This window comes from Musca autumnalis, unplaced genomic scaffold, assembly GCF_047663935.1.
Source record: "Musca autumnalis isolate F117 unplaced genomic scaffold, ASM4766393v1 scaffold_4, whole genome shotgun sequence".
NCBI classification, from domain to species: domain Eukaryota; kingdom Metazoa; phylum Arthropoda; class Insecta; order Diptera; family Muscidae; genus Musca; species Musca autumnalis.
The window spans coordinates 20662976-20684167 of record NW_027411977.1 but is presented as its reverse complement, the minus strand read 5'-3'; the positions used below and the strand labels follow the sequence as shown (position 1 = coordinate 20684167).

Sequence of the window (21192 nt, the reverse complement as noted above, 5' to 3'; positions counted from 1 at the left end):
GTTTTTTTGTTTTTATTTATTAATTATTGATTATTATTACTATTTTTTATTTATTATAGAATGTATCTTGTTGAAATAAATCATATTATGTATATTAATCACCAAAACTTAAGATTGTATACAAGTAAATGAACAAAAATTGGCTGACAATGTGAATGCTATAGCATTCACTTCATTTTGCATCGGAATGCTATAGCATTCACGTCCGCGAACGTGTTAAATACATTCGATCTGTCCGGAAGTGAAAGTTTCGCTTCACATAGGCTGAGGGTATATATCTGTCGGCAAAGCCGTCTGACACTTTTTTACTTGTTTAAGGAGGAAATCCATACTTCTATCGAAAGGAAGGACTCCCAAAATAAGACCTACTTCCAAAATGGACTATGTTGGTCAATTCCATTTGCCCAGTGTTGGCGGAGGATGTACCTGAAACTCCCCCGCAACCTTTTTGAGCTTTAATACAAATCCATATTTTTGTCGGCAAGGTTAATCCAAAATACTGGAAACCCCCTAAATACATAATTTTTTAGGAAAAAGTGAAATTTCTATTTACACAGGCTGAGGGTATATCTCTGTTGGCAAAGCCAACTGATACTTTTTTACTTGTTTTTTTTTTTTCTAATTTGTATTGGCGGTGTTCAACGACTAGATATTCAAACTTGGTACTCAGTTTTTTTGGGATCATGCCAGGAACTCTCCTCGACAAAATCAAGCGTTTTGCCTTCTCCTCAATGTAGTCACTGGGTTTGTTGTTAGCCGAGGCTTAAACATGTTAAGTCGAAACTATTCAACATGAGTCTTATTTGCGGTCTAATCTTATCTCTATTGGCTTAAAGACCTCAGAAATATCATATGCGCTAGCCTGATTTCAGGACGCCTATTCCCTCTAAACGGAAGTATGAGAAACATAACAGAACTAATATAAAAAGAACCAGCCTGCAATTTGCAAAATCCCCTTTCCAATAAAAGTTGAAAAACAGACCTGACAAATCAGGCTATGAATGAAGAAATGGTGCAACAATAGAGCCAAATGTGCAGCGCATGGCCCAATTCTGTCTTCATATCAAAACAATCCACAATATGGTGGCAATGTTGTCATCATTCGATTACAATGCAGTTTTAAGGGTGTTTTCCTGTTATTGTGTGTTTCTTTGTTTTGTTGTGAAGAAAAACGAAGAAAAGAGCAACCACACAGCTATGAATAGACAAATACCATAGCAAAGGTGATAACAATGGATAGATCTTTGCGATTTTTTATAATGCCAATGAAGTTTTGTTTTTCTTTCCGAAAGAAACTACTCAATGGGATTTTTTTTGGCACAACAAGCAAGCGGAAGGACTCTCCAAACATCATCTACACATCTTTTATTTCCTGAATCCTTTGAAAGTTAGTTTTTCTTGGTTAACGCAATATTTCTCCATTATTAGGTCGTCGTCGTTGTCACCCGTCCATGTGATAACATGTGACGATGATGATGATGATGTTGCTGCTGCCACTCTTTTTCGGCTTCTGTTATGTTTCCACTATGCTTTCTTCCTTTTGTTGTTATTTTCTGCTTACTTGATTTTGCGTGCACATCACATCATCATCATCCTGCTCCTCCATACCTCCAAAGTATACCTCAAGTGCGAAGTGTGTCATCCGAGTAGCTAACAACACAGAGCTAAGCTACAACAATTGGGTTATGTTTGCTTTGTTTTCCGTTCAGTTTTATTTTTGGGGCAAACTATTTTAGTGTTGCTTTGTTTCAAGGGTTATTCAGATGCTCTCTTTCTTTGGCGCTTTTGATGGTATTCTGTTTTCTTCGTTGAGAAGGGTTGTTTTAACTCAAATTTACTTTGATTTCAGCACGTAGGCAATATGACCAACAACCCACAGAATGTTAGTGGTTCAAAATTATACCAAAAATGTGTTTACTTACAGGAATTACCACCTTCTGGTCATATATTTTGGTGGGATGTGGGATTTTCCAAATACATAACTTTACTAAAACGCACGTATATAGAAGGACCTAAAAGTATTGCGAATGAAAATTATATACCTACATATATTGAATATATCGTCACCTGAAATGCTCAAAGACGTAACCCTTTGAGGGTTACGTCTTTGGGCATTTCAGGTGACGATATGATACTTGTCATCGTTTGAAAGGCATTCGTTCCTATGGAGGGAGGATTTATGAAATTGTCAATGAAAAAAAAAACCAAGAAAAGTGGACCTAAATATCAAATGAAAAATTTTGACACCTGTGAACCGAACAAAATCATTATACCCTCAGCATTTATGCTAACAAGGGTATATACACTTTCATACGGGCAAAATGTGCCTCATCGAAATAACGGTTTAATACCCCAAGTATGTTTGGACGAAATGTGTTTCAGACAATTTGGAGTCGATTGAGCAATGTCCGTCCGTCTGTCTGGCTGGCTGGAGCGCACGATAACTCTCGAACGGTTGAACCGATTCGGTTCAAATTTTGGCCTTCGTAATATTTTAATAATAATATTTTAAGTTCGAAGATAGGCTATATCGGTCCACTCCTTCCGGTACCTCTCCCACAAAAGTTCGAAAATGTTCAGAAAATTTGTGCGCACGATAACTCTTGAAGGGAGTAACCGATTTGGTCCATACTCTGCACATCGTGACTTAGATGATGTTCCAATATGGACTCAATCCGTCCATTCCTTCGGGTACCACCCACACTACATTTCAGATGAATTCAGATTAGGACCTGCTCTCGAATTGCTTTGATTTTTGTTGTACCAACTTGCATTCGCTGCCTCAATTACGACAGTAAAAGATTTTTCTGGGGCAAGTTCATACTTCCTGAGAAAACAGTCCGTAAGGTGTAAAAACCCCTATGGCACCCTATGTAGTGGCTTGAACCGAATTCTGCGTCCGTCCACACTTGGGATATCGTAATATTTCTTCGAATATTAGATAAAATTCGAAGGGGGTGCTTATAGGTCCACTCCTTCCGGTACCTCCCCCACAAAACTTCGAAAATATTGGCAATATCTCACAAACGGAGCAACCGATTTGGTCCAAACTTTGGACCAACCATACAAATGTTCAACATTTTTGTTTGGTGAGGGTCCGTTCGAGAATCCTTTGGATATTTTTACAGCGATATTATGTTTTTTCGTAGTCTAGTATGGTACGAAAGCTCTATCGATATCCCCCACAAATTCTTGAGCTTTAATCCAATTCGTATTTTTGTCGGTCCATACCCCCAAAATTTTGAAAACCCCCAAAATACATAAGCTTTTTTGGGAAAAATGTATTTCAATCTACGCAGGCTTAAGTCCGGCTAAAAATCTTTAAAAAATCCACGTTTATTTTTTATCTTAGGTCCAGTAAAAATCTTTAAAAAATCCACATTTATTGTTTACCTTAGGTCCAGCTAAAAATCTTTAAAAAATCCACGTTTATTGTTTACCTTAGGTCCAGCTAAAAATCTTTAAAAAATCCACGTTTATTGTTTACCTTAGGTCCACCTAAAAATCTTTAAAAAATCCACGTTTATGGCCCACTTCAGGTCCACCTAAAAATCTTTAAAAAATCCACGTTTATGGCCCACTTCAGGTCCAGCTAAAAATCTTTAAAAAATCCACGTTTATGGCCCACTTCAGGTCCAGCTAAAAATCTTTAAAAAATCCACGTTTATGGCCCACTTCAGGTCCAGCTAAAAATCTTTAAAAAAAATCCACGTTTATGGCCCACTTCAGGTCCAGCTAAAAATCTTTAAAAAAATCCACGTTTATGGCCCACTTCAGATGCAGCTAAAAATCTTAAAAAAATCCAAGTTAATGGCCCACTTCAGGTCCAGCTAAAAATCATTAAAAATTCACGTTTATTGGTTACCTTAGGTGCACCTAAAAATCTTAAAAAATCCACTTTGCCCACCTTAGTTGAAAAATCCATTATTGTCCACTTTAGGTCCACCTAAAAATCTTTATAAATTCCACCTCAAAAGTTTGTCAAGTTTTGTGTCGAATCTAGATTTCAGAAAGACATACAATCAATAGAGGTTCATAACGCAGCTGATTTCTATGCTTATATGAAAATGAACAAATAATTTCCTAAATAACAATTAGAATCCATAGAATACCACTGAGTGGTTTTGTTACCATTACCAATTACCGATTTCCCTCCTTTAAAACTTCAAATATATTTCCTTGTTACTAATTCATTTGTCTTTCTTTTCTTCTTTATTTTCATGTTACCTTTGAACTCTGGATATTTATCTATCGTGGATATAATTGCTGGTGTTGCTACTTTTGATAATAATGACGACGATACTATCTACCACCACCTGAATAACTTCAAATCCAAAACAACGTCAACCCCAAACCGATCCGATTCAAACAACCAAAATAAACCCATTGACCAATTTTGTTTAATGCCTTTGGTGTTTCTTTGTGGATGTTGTTGTGTTTTTATTGTCACAATACACGTTTATTTTTGTTGCTGTACTTGTCTTCCTGTCATAATGCTGATGATGATGAATTTCTGGGTATTACGTTCCATTCGATGTGGGGTGGTGGTATGTACATCTCTCGGTACTCACTTATTTTTGGTGGGACTTGCATACAACTACTCCGCCGGTGGCTATGACAATCTAAAATTAGGGCAACTAAAGAAAAAGAAAAACAAGAAGAATAAACATAGCACCAGACAGACAGTCAACCAGCCAACAAATCAACCAGGCACTGAACTGAAACTAAATAGAACAAGCCGCCGTGCCGTGTACTCACTCACCAGCAGCAGCACTCACTTCACAGCTACTACATAACTTAAAAAGAAAACGACAACAACATCAAAAAGAAAACACAGCAAAAGAAAAGCACCGGCAACTGTAAGAAAAAAAGCAACAACACCATCTCAGTGTCATTTTCTTGACGTTTGTTTTTGGTCCCAAACAACCCATTTTTGCTTGTTTTTAATAATAGCCAAATAAATTAGAACACAACGACAAACAAAACAAAGAAAAGAAAAAATAAGAAGGAAACAAAGACGAAGAAATTGGGGAAAGAAGGAAAAGAAAAAATCCAACTAGAAAGCAAAAAAATACATTTAATTATTACTGGGGGTTCCTTGAACAAACAGAAAATTGGAACGCCAAACCCCCCTTTTTTAGATAACCTGACATCTGAACAACACAATAGACAGCAACAACAAAAATGGATTCATTAAAACTAACAAAAGGTAAGCCCAAAAATAATTCTCAAGAATTTAAAAGGTCAATTATTAAAATGTGTCCTGTTTTTCCCCCATTTTCAGGTTCATCATCATCTAGCTCATCCTCTGCCAATAATGCCGCCGCCGCAGTTGCCTCCTCCACCACATCATCTTCATCAACATCAGCCACCAGCACAAATAAATCATCTTCAGCGGCGAGTAGCTCCAATAATAGCAGTAGTACCAGCACCAATACCACAGTACCAATAACGGTGCGTTTTAATGCCGGCGATGAATGCATCGATGATCTATTCCAATCATTTAACAGTTCAAATACTTCTGGTGGAGGTGGTGGTGGTTCAAATACAAATCTGTCAGCAAGTGGTGCTGGCATTGATTCGTTATCTACAAGTCCTTCACAACAACACCAACATCATCCAGCTTCCTTGAATAATGTAAGTGCGAAGTGTTTGTTTTTTTTTTTAGTTTTGTTGATTGCAAGGCAAGCAAATGCAAATCTGGTCAAATATTGGCTTATTTTGAAATGTATTCGAAAGGAAGATTTCCTGTAAAATTTAGTGTGTTCATATCTTAAAATAATTTTTGAGGAGAGATAAAAAACGACAATTTTTGGATACATCTCGGGGGTTTTGGAAAAAGTTTACAAGCTATTATTAGAAAGTTGGGTACATCTAATTCCCTAATAATTGCATTTAAACTTTTTCCAAAACCTCGATGTATCCAAAAATGGTCGTTTTTTATCTCACCTCAAAACTTTTATTTTTTTAAGATACGAGGTTGAGGAAGTAGGGCATCGGTATGAGACATTAGGAGAGTTGTTAAAAGTCAATTTCAAATGTAGATAAACACTTAACATGTAAAAAATTCTTTCCGCCAATGTATTGACCCCCTAATTTGTGGGGGCTTTGTGGCCCTTTTTGGATGTATGAACTTGCCGACAAAAATATATTTGGATTAAAGCTCAAAAATGATGCGGAGGAGGTATCTAAAGGAATGTTTCAGCATAGTCCCTTTTAGGAGTGTACCTTATTTTGGAGTTATTTCTGATCGATAGATAGTGAGCACTTCAGCCATTTCAGTTGGTCACCGTATAACTTAGAGGTTTTGTTCCACTATGTCGGAAGCATGGACTTGCCACGCAAAACATAATATCGCTGTAAACAGGACCACAAGGAGTAACATCGGTATACATTTTCAAAATATCTTCGAACATACTCGGAACTGTATTTAAAGAAAAATGTTGAACTTTTGGGGAGGGTACCTTAAGGAGTAAACTAACTTTATCAAAGATTCGCCCAAATATTACAATGCGCAGAGTATGGACCAACTCGGTTACTGCCTTCGAGATTAATTTCGCGCACCTGACGGAGTGGTGGACCGATATGGCTTATCTTCGAACTTAAACAAAGTTTGGACAACATATTACGAAGGCCAAATTTTGTAACAAATCGGTTGATCCGTTAGAGATTTTTCGTGCGCTCTAGCCACTACACATGGTGTCATAGGGGTTGTTTACTGATTTCCGTACGTGTTCTCAGGATGTATGGATTTGCCCCTGAAAAAACTTGTAGCGTGGTAATGAAGGCAGCGAATACAAGTGGTTGCAAAAAGTTTAAAGAGCACCTCTTAAACTTCACTTTTCCCAAATTTTGTGTGGGAGGTACTCCAAGGAGTGGACCAATATAGTCCATATACGAACTTGATCTATGTCTCGTAGATATATTAGGATGTGCAAAGTATGGACAATATCAGTTACTGCCTTGGATAGTTATCAGCACACTAAAATGAATGGACAGGTAAGATCCATCATTGAATCATTGAAGAAAGTATTGTAGCAATTTTTTGACTTACCTTTTTCAAGCAAATCGTAAAAACCTACAAAAAAAAAAAACTAAAAATGTGATCTGAACTTCTATATCTCAAAAATGGTAAAACCTAGAAACAAATTATAACGGTCAATTCTCTGAAAAAATTCACAGCTACAAAATTTTATTTAGCCCCATTTCGATAGGACTTGCGGTTTCCAAATAAAATCGCTAAAACCTAAAATAAACCTAACAAGTAAAAATGTGTCAGTCGGCTTTGCCGACAGATATATGTATACCCTCAGCCAATGTGAAGCGAAACTTTCACCTCCGGACAGATCGAATGTATTTAAGGTTTCTTCATAATTTTGTGGCCCTTTTTGGACATTTGAACTTGCCGACAAAAATGTGGATTAGGAATTAACTGCACTAAGATACAAATGTTGAACTTTTGTAAAGCAGGTGCTCTCCGAACGCCACATATGGTGACAAAGGGAGGATTTAAACCTTTCAGGCTGTTTTCCCAAGAAATATGTACTTGCCCCTGAAAAACTTTTACCATCGTAATGGAGGTAACGAATGCAAATCGCTTCAACAAAAACCAAAGGGATTCGAGAGCAGGTCTTAAAGTGAACTTATCCGAAATTTTGTGTGAGAGGTACCAGAAGAAGTAGACAAATATAGTTCATATTCGAACCTGATCTATATCTGGTAGATATTTTAGGATGTGCAATGTATGGATTACATCGGTCGCTCCCTTCAATAGTTATCGTGCGCAAAATTTTTCCGAACATTTTTGAAGTTTTGTGTGGGAGGTACCCGAAGGAGTGTGCCGATTGAGTCCATATTGGAACCTCATCTAAGTCAGGTAAACATTTGACGAATAGTATGGACCAAATCGGTTACTCCCTTCAAGAGTTATCGTGCCCACAAATTTTCCGAACATTTTGGAACTTTTGTGGAGGAGGTACCGGAAGCAGTGGACCGATATAGCTCATCTTCGAACATAAACTAAGTTTGAATCGGTTCATCCGTTCGAGAGTTATCGTGCGCACCAGCCAGCCAGCCAGACAGACGGACGGACATTGCTAAATCAACTCCAAATTGTCTGAAACACATTTCGTCCAAACATACTTGGGGTCTAAAACCATTATTTTGATGAGGCACATTTTGCCCGTATGAAAGTATATATACCCTTTCTAGCCTAAAGGCTGAGGGTATACAAATGTGAACTTCGACCGCGATTTATTTAAAAGTTCCTCCAGCGATTTTTTCTTGTTTTTGCATTTTTCTCATCTATGAACATTGCAGTTTCAGAATCTGCGGAAACTTCCCAGATGTAAGCGGTTTTCATTCAAAGTTAGTTAAGGTGCACCCAGGGTTGGGTCCCAGGGCATTGCAACATCGAAGGAAATGAGGCAGCCGACGAACTGGCACGCTGTGGATCGGAGTCACAAACCATTGAAATCGACTACTCCATCAAGCCACCACTGTGCCATTTCAGGAAAACAATACAGCAAAAATGTCGGGAGAAATTCTGCCAACAATGGCAAAACACGCCAAACTGCAGCATATCAAGGGCAATCTGGCCAATCCGGTCCAAGTCAAGAACCGCCTCACAGCTCTCAATGAGGAAATCAGACCTCAAACTAGCAGTGGGGATCATCACGGGTCATTGCAGAATAGGATCTTACTTACTTACTTAGTTGGCCCATTACAGAACATTTGTTCCATAGACCGAACTAAGAAAAGATCTCCATTCCTCTCTGTTTTTCGCTTGACTTTTTGGAATACCGCGCCTTTCCATTTCTTCATCCACTTGTTTGCTCCATCGAAGCTTAGGCCTGCCGATTCTGCGTGCACCGCCATGTGGCATGTATTCATACGCCTTTTTAGCGGGTTCATCATCGCTCATTCTCATGATATGGCCTAGCCAACGCAATCGTTGCATCTCGATACGTTTAACTATATTCATGTCTTTGTATAGGTGATAGAGCTAGTGGTTCATACGACGTCGATATTCACCGTCAACGCAAATCGGCCCGTAGATCTTTCGAAGAATTTTTCTCTCAAACACACCAAGCACTGCCTTATCTGCTTGTGCAAGTACCCATGCTTCGGAGCCATACATTAGCACGGGTAGTATCAGCGTTTTGTATAGTGTTATTTTTGTTTGACGAGATGTGGCTTTGTTTTTAAATTGCTTACTTAGACCATAGTAGCATCTGTTGGCCAATACAATTCTTCTTCTTATTTCACAACTGATGTTGTTTGTTGTGTTTATGGCAGTGCCGAGGTAGACGAAGTCTTTAACTACCTCAAAATTGTAGGTACCAACATCCACAGTTGGTCCGAGCTCTATGGACGCTTTGCGCGTCGACACCATCAATTTGGTCTTTTCGCCGTTTACCGCCAGACCCACTTTCGCAGATTCTGCTTCGACCTTCCTAAAGGTATCAGTTACTTCCTTTACTGATCGTCCCATAATGTCTATGTCATCAGCATAGGCAAGTAACATGTGGCTATTGGTGTAAATTGTGCCATTTCTTTTGACATTTGCATCTCGTATTACCTTTTCCAGCAAAATGTTGAATAGGTCACACGAAAGGCTGTCTCCTTGTCTGAAACCTCTTTTGGTACAAAATTCTTCGGAGAGGTTCTTTCCAATTTTAACTGAGGACCTAGTATCAGTTAAAGTCATCTTACAAAGCCGGATGAGCTTTGCGGGGATACCAAATTCAGACATTGCGTGGAATACCTTTGATCGGAGGGGACTGTCGAATGCTGCTTTATAATCGACAAAAAGGTGAAATATGTCGATCTGCATCTCTTGGATCTTCTCTAGGATTTGCCGCAGGGTAAATATCTGGTCAATGGTGGACTTGCCAGGTCTAAAGCCACATTGGTATGGTCCAATTATTTCGTTGACCATTGGCTTTAGTCGTTCGCACAATATCCCTGACACTATCTTATAGGCAATAGGGAGAAGACTTATGCCCCTATAGTTTGAGCATACAGTCTTATCTCCTTTCTTGTGGACGGGACATAGGATGCTCAGGTTCCAATCGTCGGGTATGCGTTCTTCCTGCCAGATGGTGCTAACTAGCTGATGCATACACCTATGAAAAAACGAAAGAAAAGAAAAGCAGAATAGGATCCATGATGAGCAAATGGGAAGCAGACCACACGGCTGACTACTGCAGGCTGTGCAAGGATGAGGAAGAAATAGAAACGATCGAGCACCTTTTATGTCGCTGTCCTATGCTCCTTTCTAGAAGACAACGCACCATTGGTGTGCACACCATCCAAGCTCTTACAGCATTCTGCCAAGCAGAGCCGTCGGATCTATTACACATGGCAAAAGGCCTAAAATGGCTCCAACGTGCTGAGAACAGGACAAGCACTATCCCTACATAGTAGCATTGTCAACCACGTCCGAGCTACAACTTACTTCTATTATCACAACTACAATTTCACTACTTCTATATCTAACCTCCACATCTACACTCTCATCTGCAATCTCTTCCTACTCCTATAGTTGCATCCGAAAATCACACCCAATCTGCAGACATCGCCTATACATCACTACATCCCACCCGTCATCACCTTCAATACCATCACCACCACACCTGAACTATTGGATTCTACGCATCTACAACCACAACCACATCACTCACAAGCTCCGTCTACCCACAACTACTATCACACATCCACATCTCCTTTATATCACAATCACACCTACAATCCGTTTCAACTTTCAGGATGATCACAATGGACCCCAAGGTCTCCGAGTGGAGTGGCTGCTATCACAGCAGCTACGCATCCTAAAACCTAACCTAACCTAAGGTGCACCCTGCATGACATTGTTTTATGGGGGGCCATACAGTCAGTACATTGTTCTAATTTGAACTTCTATATCTCAAAAATGGTAAAACCTACGAAAATACCTTTCAGGTCAATCTTGTAGAGAATTTTCACTGCTACAACATTTTCTTTAATCCAATTTCGATGGGGCTTGCGGTTTCCAAGCAAATCGTGAAAACCTAAAAATGCCATAAAAGTGTAAACTTTGACCGCTTTATATTTGAAAATGCCTCCGTCGATTTTTTTATTTTTCTCATCTATGAACATTGTAGTTTCAGAAACCGCAAAAACATCCCAGGTGTAAGCATCTTTCATTTAAATTTAGTTAAGGCGCACCGCGGGTGGTGTGGTGGAGGATATTGAAAGATCGTCCCGATCAAACTTGCTGCCTTGTTGTACAATCGACTATAAGATGGAGGATATAATTTAATTAGTCATACCGTTTGTAACACATTGAAATATTCCGCAGAGACCCTATAATGTATTAACATCAGCATAAAATTATAGGTCGATATAATGATGACGTCGGCCGGTCTGTCTGTTTAAATCAAGGTGCATCTCGCAATATTTAAGATGGTGCTTTATAACTTAGTATAGATGTTTCTATTACTCCTAGAATGTATGGAATTGAAAATGGGTTATTTAGGTCGACGTTTTTGGTATTTGGGGGGTTGTAGTCTCATTATCTCACCGAAAAGGATGAAATTTGGAAATCGGAACCACTGTTTGTGATACCTACCCCACAGACGACTAAAAATTTACTCTGCAAAAGTCCAAGACCGCTCTTTCACCTACAAAAATGCGTTTTTTAAATTAGGAATTTGTTTATAGGAAATTTTGGTTCCTACTCCTGTTATTGTTATTTTGTACAAAGGAATAGGTTAGGATACTTGGCTGACTGTAGGTTTTTGATACCTTTTTACTAGTTATAATATAAAATGAAAGTGGGCACATCACTGTAAGTCGCCAAATACCAGAAATATATTCAAATCATCTTCAATGTCTTAATGTGAAATACACACCATTTAACTATTATTTTATTAAATTTAAATGGAAGTACCTGATGATTACTGTTTGCTATTATAATATTTCAATATTGCCCATTCAAATTTCACGGTTTAGCAACACGTTTTACGTTTGTTAATGTTGAGAAGAATATCTGGTAAACAGCTGCATAGTGAAATGCAATAAACATTTTTCATTTATTTGAAAATAAAATTCCCAGTTTGTCACGTTTGGACTTGCCACAGCAGGCTGACAACTGATTGACAACATGTTTACTTATACATCCAGACAATAAAGCTGAAACACATAAAGAATGTCTTACACCAAAACTGATTGGAAAAGTTAACTAGAAACACTGGAAAATATTTAAACATTTAATTTAATTTTCGAATTAAACTTCTTATTAACTTGAAATTGAAAAGAGCCCTCAATCGTAGATGGTTACTGTTGTAACAGTGTTTATTATTATGTTTGTATGTTCGTTCTTTTGTTCAATATTTCTCTGGGTCTATCTCCAGTTCCAGGAAAGTGGTTGCTTCGATGGGATGTAACCACAGATCCACTGGAGTTAGATGAGTAGGTTTGGCTGGGCAGTTGAAAAGGTGTTTTGTGTCGTGCGAGCCCATGCCACATACTGGGCAGATGTCTTGCACGGCTCGGTCGATTTCCGCCCAATAAGAATTTAGGCGAATGCAATATCGCGAGCGTAGTTTAGCCAAAACTACTCTAGTTTGTTGTGGCAGCTGACGCTCCTCAGCTGCAATAGATGGGGGATGTATTTCGAGGACTTTATTCACACTATAATTGCTTAAGGCCTTGGCAACTGCATCAGTGTGAATCTAGGGGTTCTCTCCTGTATCGTTGGACCTCTCCCTCTAGAGCATGGATATCCTTCCTGATCTGCCTGAATGTGTCGGGCCTACCCACAAGATGGTGATTGGGATGGCTCACACGGTAACATCCAAGCAGGTACTGCAACGAAAGCATCTCATTGTGTTACTTTACTGGAAGAATCTTTGCCTCCTCATGTAGATGGTCCACTGAAGATTTGAGGAGGCACCCTGTTGCTGTTCTCAGGGCGGTGTTCTGACAAATTTGAATCTTATCTCACTGCGTGTCACATAAATTCGGGGACCAGACTGGCTCCGCATAGCTTAACACAGACCGACCTATCGCGTTATATGTGGTCAACAAGGTTTCTTTATCTGCACCCCTAGTGCTGCCGGCTAGGGACTTGAGGACCTTGTTCCTACTTTTCAGTTTGTCGCAGATAGCTGTGGCGTGCGCGCACGACGTGAAAGTAGTGTCGAATGTGACCCTTAAATGTTCGGGCAGAATTCTGCTACCGTCAACCACGACATTCAATTCTCTTCCAAACTGCGCTGTCCATGTGGTGAACAAAGTGGCTGTTAATTTTGTGGCGGAAATCTGCATATTCCTCGAATGGAAAAAGGTGGCAAGATCGGTTAAATATTTGTTCAGGCGCTCACAGATGTCATCAGGATAGGTACCCGACGCCAGGATCGTGCAATCATCCGCATACGTCACGATCTCAATGCCGTCTGGAGGGGGTGGAATACAGGAGAGGTAGAGGTTAAACAGTTCCGGAGATATCACCCCACCTTGGGGAACTCCCTGTTTCACTCTACGGGAGTTGGAATTCTTATTCCTGAATTCCACGTACGACTGGCGTCCACACATACGAGGGCAGTTCGGAAACTTCTTAGCCTAGCACAAAAAGCGCGGTATAAACAGAAAAAAGTTAAGTGTTTTGGAACTGCCATCTCTGTTATGAACACATGTTAAATTTTGTTTCGATCTGGCAACTCCTTCATATAGAAACAGGTGTTCAAAAAAGACGCATCCGCAATTTTTTTTACAATGGAAAAATTAGAAATGCGTGCTGTCATTAAATATTTACATAAAAAATGTTTATCGGGACAAGGAATTCATGATGATATGGTGAATGTGTTAGGTGAAAGTGCTCCTTCATATGCAACAGTAAAAAATTGGGTTGCTGAATTTAAACGTGGTCGTACAAGCATTGAAGATGAACCACGTAGTGGACGTCCAAAAATAGCAACAACAACAGAAATTGTAGCCAAAGTGCATGATATGGTATTAAATGATCAACGAATAAAAGTGCGTGAAATTGCTAATATCGTGGGCATCTCAAATAATCGAGTCCATTTAATTTTGCATGAAGAACTACAGATGAAAAAGCTTTCTGCAAATGGGTGCCGCATTTGTTAACAGTCGATCAAAAACGCATAAGAATGAACATTTCTCAAGCTATTTATGTTATGACCGTGCTTTATCAATTCCAAGAAGAGTGTTTTTCACCGGGCTGATTCGGTCAGAGTTGTTAATAAAATAAAACTAATTTATTTCATGTTTTAACTCAACGTTTCGTTGGTCTGTTTCCAACTTCTTCAGGAGTTCTTTATTATGAAAATCCTAACGACAAAATACAATTGGTTACTTATACAACATTTTGTGCATCGTTTTAAGCGAAATAAAATGGATTTTAAGCGTCGTTTCATAACTGTTGATGAGACATGGATCCACCACTATATTCCAGAGACAAAAGAAAAATCCTAACAATGAACTGAAGCTAGAGGAAGTGCCCCAAAGAAGGCAAAAACAATTTAATCGGCTGGTAAGGTTATGGCAACGGTTTTTTGGGACTTCAAAGGTATTTTATTGATTGACTATTTGCAAAAAGGTAAAACAATAAATTCAGAGTACTATTGCAACCTTTTGGATCAATTAAATGTACAAATTCGAGAAAAACGTCCTGGCTTACAACACAAAAAAATAATTTTTCAGCAAGACAACGCACCAGCGCACAAGAGTGTTTTAACAATGGCTAAAATCAACGAATTAAAGTACGAGTTGCTTGACCACCCACCTTATTCTCCTGATTTAGCTCCCAGTGACTTTTACTTGTTCCCAAATCTAAAAAATGCCTTGCTGGCAAGCCTTTTACCTCAAATGAAGATGCAATTACAGTTGTAAACCACTATTTTGAAGACCTTGAGGAAAACTATTTTAATCAAGGGATAGAATTGCTAGAAAAGCGTTGGACTAAGTGTATTGAAGTTTCAGGAGATTATATTGAAAAATAAAAATATTTTAGAAAAACTAACTATACTCTTTCATTGATAGGCTAAGAAGTTTCCGAACCGCCCTCGTATAGTTGACTATCCAACGTTTCAAGCCTGCCCGGAGGGTTGTCTGCTCAATGTCCTCAAACAGCGTGGAGTGCCTGACTGTATCAAATGCATTTGATAAGTCAAGCGCCACCATCACTGTTCCATCGCACGGCCATCTCTGGTTGAGTCCTCGACAAATATGTGTGGTAATGGCGTGTCGTGCTTTGCTGCTTACGGAATCCATGCTGATGATCGGCAACTTGATAGCTATTTCTGATACTGGGTAGGACTAAGGCCTCAAGGGTCTTTGCTACGGGCGACAAAAGCGAAATTGGCCTGTACGATTCACTTTTGCTGGCATCCTTGCCGGGCTTCCGTAGTGGGACCACCCTGCCCATTTTCCAGACTTCGGGAACAATGAGGGTGAATAGCGACAAGTTGAGAACTTTAGTGAGATACTCCACTCCCGGCTGATTCAGCATTACCATGGAGATTCCATCAGGGGCCAACGCTTTGGATGATTTAGCGTTCCTGATGGCATTGGCAACATCATCCATTGTAAACTGTGGTGGTTCCTCCTCGGCAGGAAGAGATCTGATGCGACGTAATACTCTTTTCTTCGCCCTGTCACCCTCGGGGTGCTCGACAAACTGTCGATTGAAATAACTTGCGCACCTCTTGGGGTTAGTCAACGTAACGTCGCCAAACGTGACTGAGGTCCTATCTTCCCTTCTTTCAGGGTTCGAGAGTGACTTAACCGTTGCCCACAATTCACCTATACCGGCTCCAATGTTGCAACTCTTCAGATGATTTAACCACTTGTTCCGCTTATGCTCGTCGACCAGCCTGTTAACTTCCAGTATCAGCTCCCTGACTCTGGGGTCATTGGGGTTGGTTCGGCGAAGCTCATCCATCAGGCTCATTTGCTAATCCCATCGCCTCTGCTGGGAAGTTTGGTCTTACTTTGGGTATTCGACCAGCAGGGATATGGCGAGTGGCTGCAGCAGTGATGATGTCTCGGAACGTCCTATCCGCTACCCGAACATCAGAAGGATTGGGCAGTTCTCTGAAGCGGTGATTGGTGAACTCTCTGAAACCCGGCCAATCAGCTTTCCCATGATTGACGAATGTGCGGCGTTCAGAAGTAATGACCCAGCAAAATAAATTGGAAGTAGTGCAATGTGGACTAGTTCTGTCACGGCATGTTTTGATGCAGTTCAACCGGAGTCGTGAAAAAGGCACTCCAGTCCTCACATTTTAACCGCATTTGGATGCAATCCAAAGAATCACATCCACTTGTCACATTTTAACAACATCCGGATGCAGTTCAGCGGAGTCGTGAAAAAGACACTCCAATTCCTCACAATTTAACAGCATACGGCTGCAGTCCAAACGGAGTCGTGAAAAAGGCACTCCGTTCGCTACATTTTATTAGCAGTTGTTAGAGATCCCTACATGTCCATTAATCAGTTTGTACATCTCTACAGGCAGCGGCATACATTTTCCAATAAGAGATACACGTGTTAACATTTTCAAACATTTGTTAATACAAACTATATAATATTTCATTTGTGAACATTTTTCCGGTAACTCACCAGAAGAAAATTTCCGAATGGAGTGCTGTTGGAGTACATGTCGAAATCTTAATTGGTAATGGGAAGGCAACCCATTTAGCAAATGAAGTAAAAACAGTTCAGCTTGGAACAAATGGGAGCGGAGAAAACACGCATGTTTGCGTTTGAATTCAATGGAGAATTTTCATAATTTGTGTTAATGTAATAAAGTTCTTAATATTTTTGTTTTACACAAATAATAAATGCATTTCATTTGTTCTGGGATATTTTGTAATGGCTTGCACAAAAACACGTGCTTTGGACTGCATCCTATTCGACCCCAAAGGGTTAGTTAAAATGCAATGCCAAAGGTTCAGTTAAAATGCAGTGCCAGAGGGTCAGTTTAACCCTTCGTTGGACACCAATATTGTTTGTCATATTCGTAACACATGAGTCTAGCCAGACCCATATAATTATTTATAATTTTTTAGTAAACTTAATTATCATTTTCATATAAAAAGTTGTAGAATATGTTTAAAGGACCATAATCTTTAATAAATTATCCTTATTTGTCAAAAAACATGCCGAAAAACTATAAATTTAAATGATATCAAGCAAGTAAAACAGGACATATGCCTACGAAGTAGGCATTTATATTCATTTTGAAGCACTATATTTTAGTTTTGTCCTATTATTCAGAACGAAGAGTGTCTATTTTATAACTTTACAGCTTATTGTAGTGCAATAACGATGATATCAAGAGGTAAATAAAGGTAAATATCCTAAGGATTTTCTTAGAATTCATGTGGAGAATTCTATATTTGGACCAATCCACCACATAAAAAGAGCAGAAAAGCTAAGTAATGGGTTTTATTAGTCCAGTTATATGTATAATTGTCTAGAATACAAGTGTAACCCTATTTCCAAGGGATTTTGTTAGGTTGTGGCACATTCACTGATTTCAAACCCATATCCTGCTTTTGCGATCTTTTTATGTGCAATTTTGAAGACATACTAGGGTGAAATGCGACAATTTTCATAAAAGGGTATTCATTGTGTCAAATAATGTAGGAAAAATCAAATTTTAACAAAAATTTCGTAAAATTTTCAATAAAAAATGGGCGGGGTCTGACCAGACTCATGTGTTACGAATGTGTTATGTATGTCAAAAAATCCTTGTAGCTCCTTTTCTGGTGATCCTTTTGACTTCATGTTTCCTTCATTTGAAAGGTAAGAAAATTTCATGAAGCTACCTGGAATCTCAGGTTCATAGCTTTATCGTAACCCAGTTTAAAATGCAAAATAAAATAAAAAAGGCCTGGCCAGACTCTTGTGTCCAACGGAGGGTTAAATGCATTGACAAAGGGTCAGTTAAAATGCAGTGCAATGGAGTGCCTCTTTCAGTAGTCACGCTCTTGTAAAAATCATGAGTGAAAATGCATAATTTGATGCACTTCCAGATCACTTGTACATATCATTTAACTGCCTCTTTGGAGGCAAACTTTTTGCTGGGGACATCGGGTGGTCTGCTAATGGAGACAATTATGGGGAGATGATCTGATCCAAGGGAAATGACGGGTTGCCAGGTGACGTCATTTGTCAGACCAGGTGACACGATGGTTATGTCCGGCGAACTGTGACACGCTCCTCTAATTCTGGTAGGGGCGTCCTCATTGACCGAGCAAAACGTAGAGCTATCTGCTAATCTGCTCATCCAGCGCCATACCGAGAGCCGAATGCCATATCTCATGATGCGCATTAAAGTCCCCCAGGACCAGACGATTATGACCTTCCAAAAGCGGGCTAATGTTAGGCACGTAATCAGAGATACAGCTATTTCTCGGCGGGATGTATACATTCAGCAACTCTATCTCGGCCATTTCCACACCTGACTGCTACCCCCATACATTCAATGTACGGGTCATTAGAGACAGGCTCAAGCGAGATAGGTCTGTATTGGACAGACTGGTGCAATGGGAAAGCTAATCCCCCACCTCCACATCTGGTGCGATCCTTCCTTAGCACGTTGTAACCATCGCAACGTTGTAAGCTACAGTTGTTGTTGAGCTTGGTTTCTGGCACCGCAGCGACCTTGATATTCCTCCGACTCATGAAATCTACTATTTCCTCGATCTTACCTCGGAGTCCATTGCAATTAAATTGTAAAATGGATGCATTTTCCGCGATTGGTACAACAACGGCTGGTGTCAAAGGCTGCATGTGCGGTTGTTGTCGAGGGGGCTGCGGGGGAGTCTCATAATCAGACGACGAGGGAGTTTCGTAATCCGATGACGACTCACTGGGGACTGTTTTCACACAGCATGCAGCAACATAGTCCCCGTCGTAGTCCCTCACGTGGACAAGTCCAGAGCAACCCCTTAGATGATATCTATTGCATCTCACCGAAGACTGCATGTGGGTGAAGATGCGGATGTGACAAACCGAGCACAAATATATTGGCCATGGGTTTTCCTCCGTCCCGGCACGACCAAACGGATTCGGAGCAGGCATTCCGGGATATGCTGCTCCCAACACTGAAAAACGAAACAAATACAAACATACAGTGCTGCTCAAAACATTTGCAACTGGAATGACTACTTCACTTTTTATATAGTTGTGAGGTAATTTATGGATTTGAAATGCAAATATTTTTGTAGGTTGATTGTTTATTGACCCCTTTTTAAAGATTTAAAAAAGAATTGGCAATAATTGCACTTTTTTTACAAAAATAAACTAAACAAAGTTCGGACTCACTTTTGGTCCTGCTCAAAACATTTGCAACATAGAAAATTTGATTCAAAATCTGAAGATATGATTTGTGTTTTGATAATATATTGTGAGTTTAACCTTTTATTTATTATCTGGACATATAATAAAGATATCCAGGTAACTAAATAGATTAATGTATCCTTTTGAATCCTGTCTGTAAGGATAATTATTAAATACAAAAGTTTTATTAGATTTTTAATAGTGTAGAGTTAATTTTAGGGTCCCGGAACCTTTTACATGAATTCGGATCACTTAAGCTGATCGGGTCCGATAAGAACAGAAAAAATATTTCCAAAAAGTTGCTAGTTTTACGTGGTTATACATGCGTTTAGTGGCGGTATTATGCCAAAAACCTCTCTTATACGACATCTGTGGTGTGTACGTGGTGCGATTTCGACATATTATATGTCTGGTTCGTTTTTAAATCCAATAAATATCTCGGCCTCATGCCTCTAGTACCATAAAAATACCTCCAGGTCAATATAAAACACCATCTTCGTTTTGGGTCAACGTTTTTGTATAAGGGGACAAATTCGATTATCATTCGACTTGGTGATCAAGTACATTTTTTCAAGTTATATAACTCAAATATTGATTTAAGTCGACAAAAAATACTCGATTTTATAACTCTAAAATCAATTCCAAATATTTTTTGCAACATTTATATGAAAAATTGAACTTTTCCTGGAAATTACTGTTTTCCTAAAATTTGCATATATTGGTACGCCGGTATCTATGGTATGTATCAGAGGGTTTTGTATAGATTTATCGATGTAAAGCCTTTATTTAACGTCTGTCGATGTCCTCTTAGGGATCTGCTTAAAAATTAGCATCATTATTTGATTTTCCCCTGCAGTAGATCTAGTTGTACATTCACCTCCTTCCCATCCTATCGCAATTTTAGTACTTTTTACGCGGTATACAGCTTAATTTTAAATATTGCCATCTTCTTATATTTATTTCTGGACTGCGTTGGATCCACAATTTTCAGAAATAAACATTTTTCATATTTTTGATACAAATTTCGGACCATAACTTTTGTTTTTATTAAAAAATTAGAAATGTCTTGTTTTCGGCATACCAGTCTGTCAAAATTAAACATAGGCGGCATACAATGTATTTCTCATGAAAGCTTTTTGCCCCCTTCTTCTGATTAAAAACCATCTTATGCCAAACAATACAAAAAAACTCAACAAAAATTAGGTAATAAATATTCGAACCACGGAGTTGCATATGTTTTGAGCAGGCTAAAACACATGATCCTCCGACATTTCACACATTTCTGTAACATAAGTGTTAAGAACTGAATAATCATTTTAAAATCTTGAAAGTAGGGTCAATAAAGAATCAAATTGTAAAAATAAATATATTTCAAAACATAAAATGTTCTTAAAAATAGTCTAAATGTGATATAGACATCTGAGTTGCAAATGTTTTGAGCAGCACTGTATGTACACTGAGGTGGCAGCCGCTGGCCGGAACAATGATGTTGTGTAGTTCCGGGTCAATCCGGTACAAAGAACCCGCTGCCGTGGGATCGTAGAGGGTGGTCACTGTTGGTGTGTGTGGGCGAGCATAAGGCGGGATTTTTGGGAATTGGAAATACAAGGGTCCAAAATATAAAATATAAAATATAAAATATAAAATATAAAATATAAAATATAAAATATAAAATATAAAATATAAAATATAAAATATAAAATATAAAATATAAAATATAAAATATAAAATATAAAATATAAAATATAAAATATAAAATATAAAATATAAAATATAAAATATAAAATATAAAATATAAAATATAAAATATAAAATATAAAATATAAAATATAAAATAT

At 38.7% G+C, this 21192-nt stretch overlaps 1 protein-coding gene across 14 annotated transcripts in view; it reads left to right on the top strand.

Annotated features, from left to right (window-relative positions):
• The window catches only part of LOC141403360 (uncharacterized), a 167409-nt gene that overhangs the window by 30687 nt on the left and 115530 nt on the right, over positions 1–21192 (top strand). For all 14 annotated transcript variants that reach the window (XM_073985673.1, XM_073985671.1, XM_073985667.1 and 11 more), the window contains exons 2-3: positions 4633–5209; positions 5285–5637. In XM_073985673.1, the coding sequence (XP_073841774.1) occupies positions 5185–5209; positions 5285–5637 (378 nt within the window). In that variant the 5' untranslated portion in view covers positions 4633–5184. The remainder of the gene's footprint in view (positions 1–4632; positions 5210–5284; positions 5638–21192) is intronic.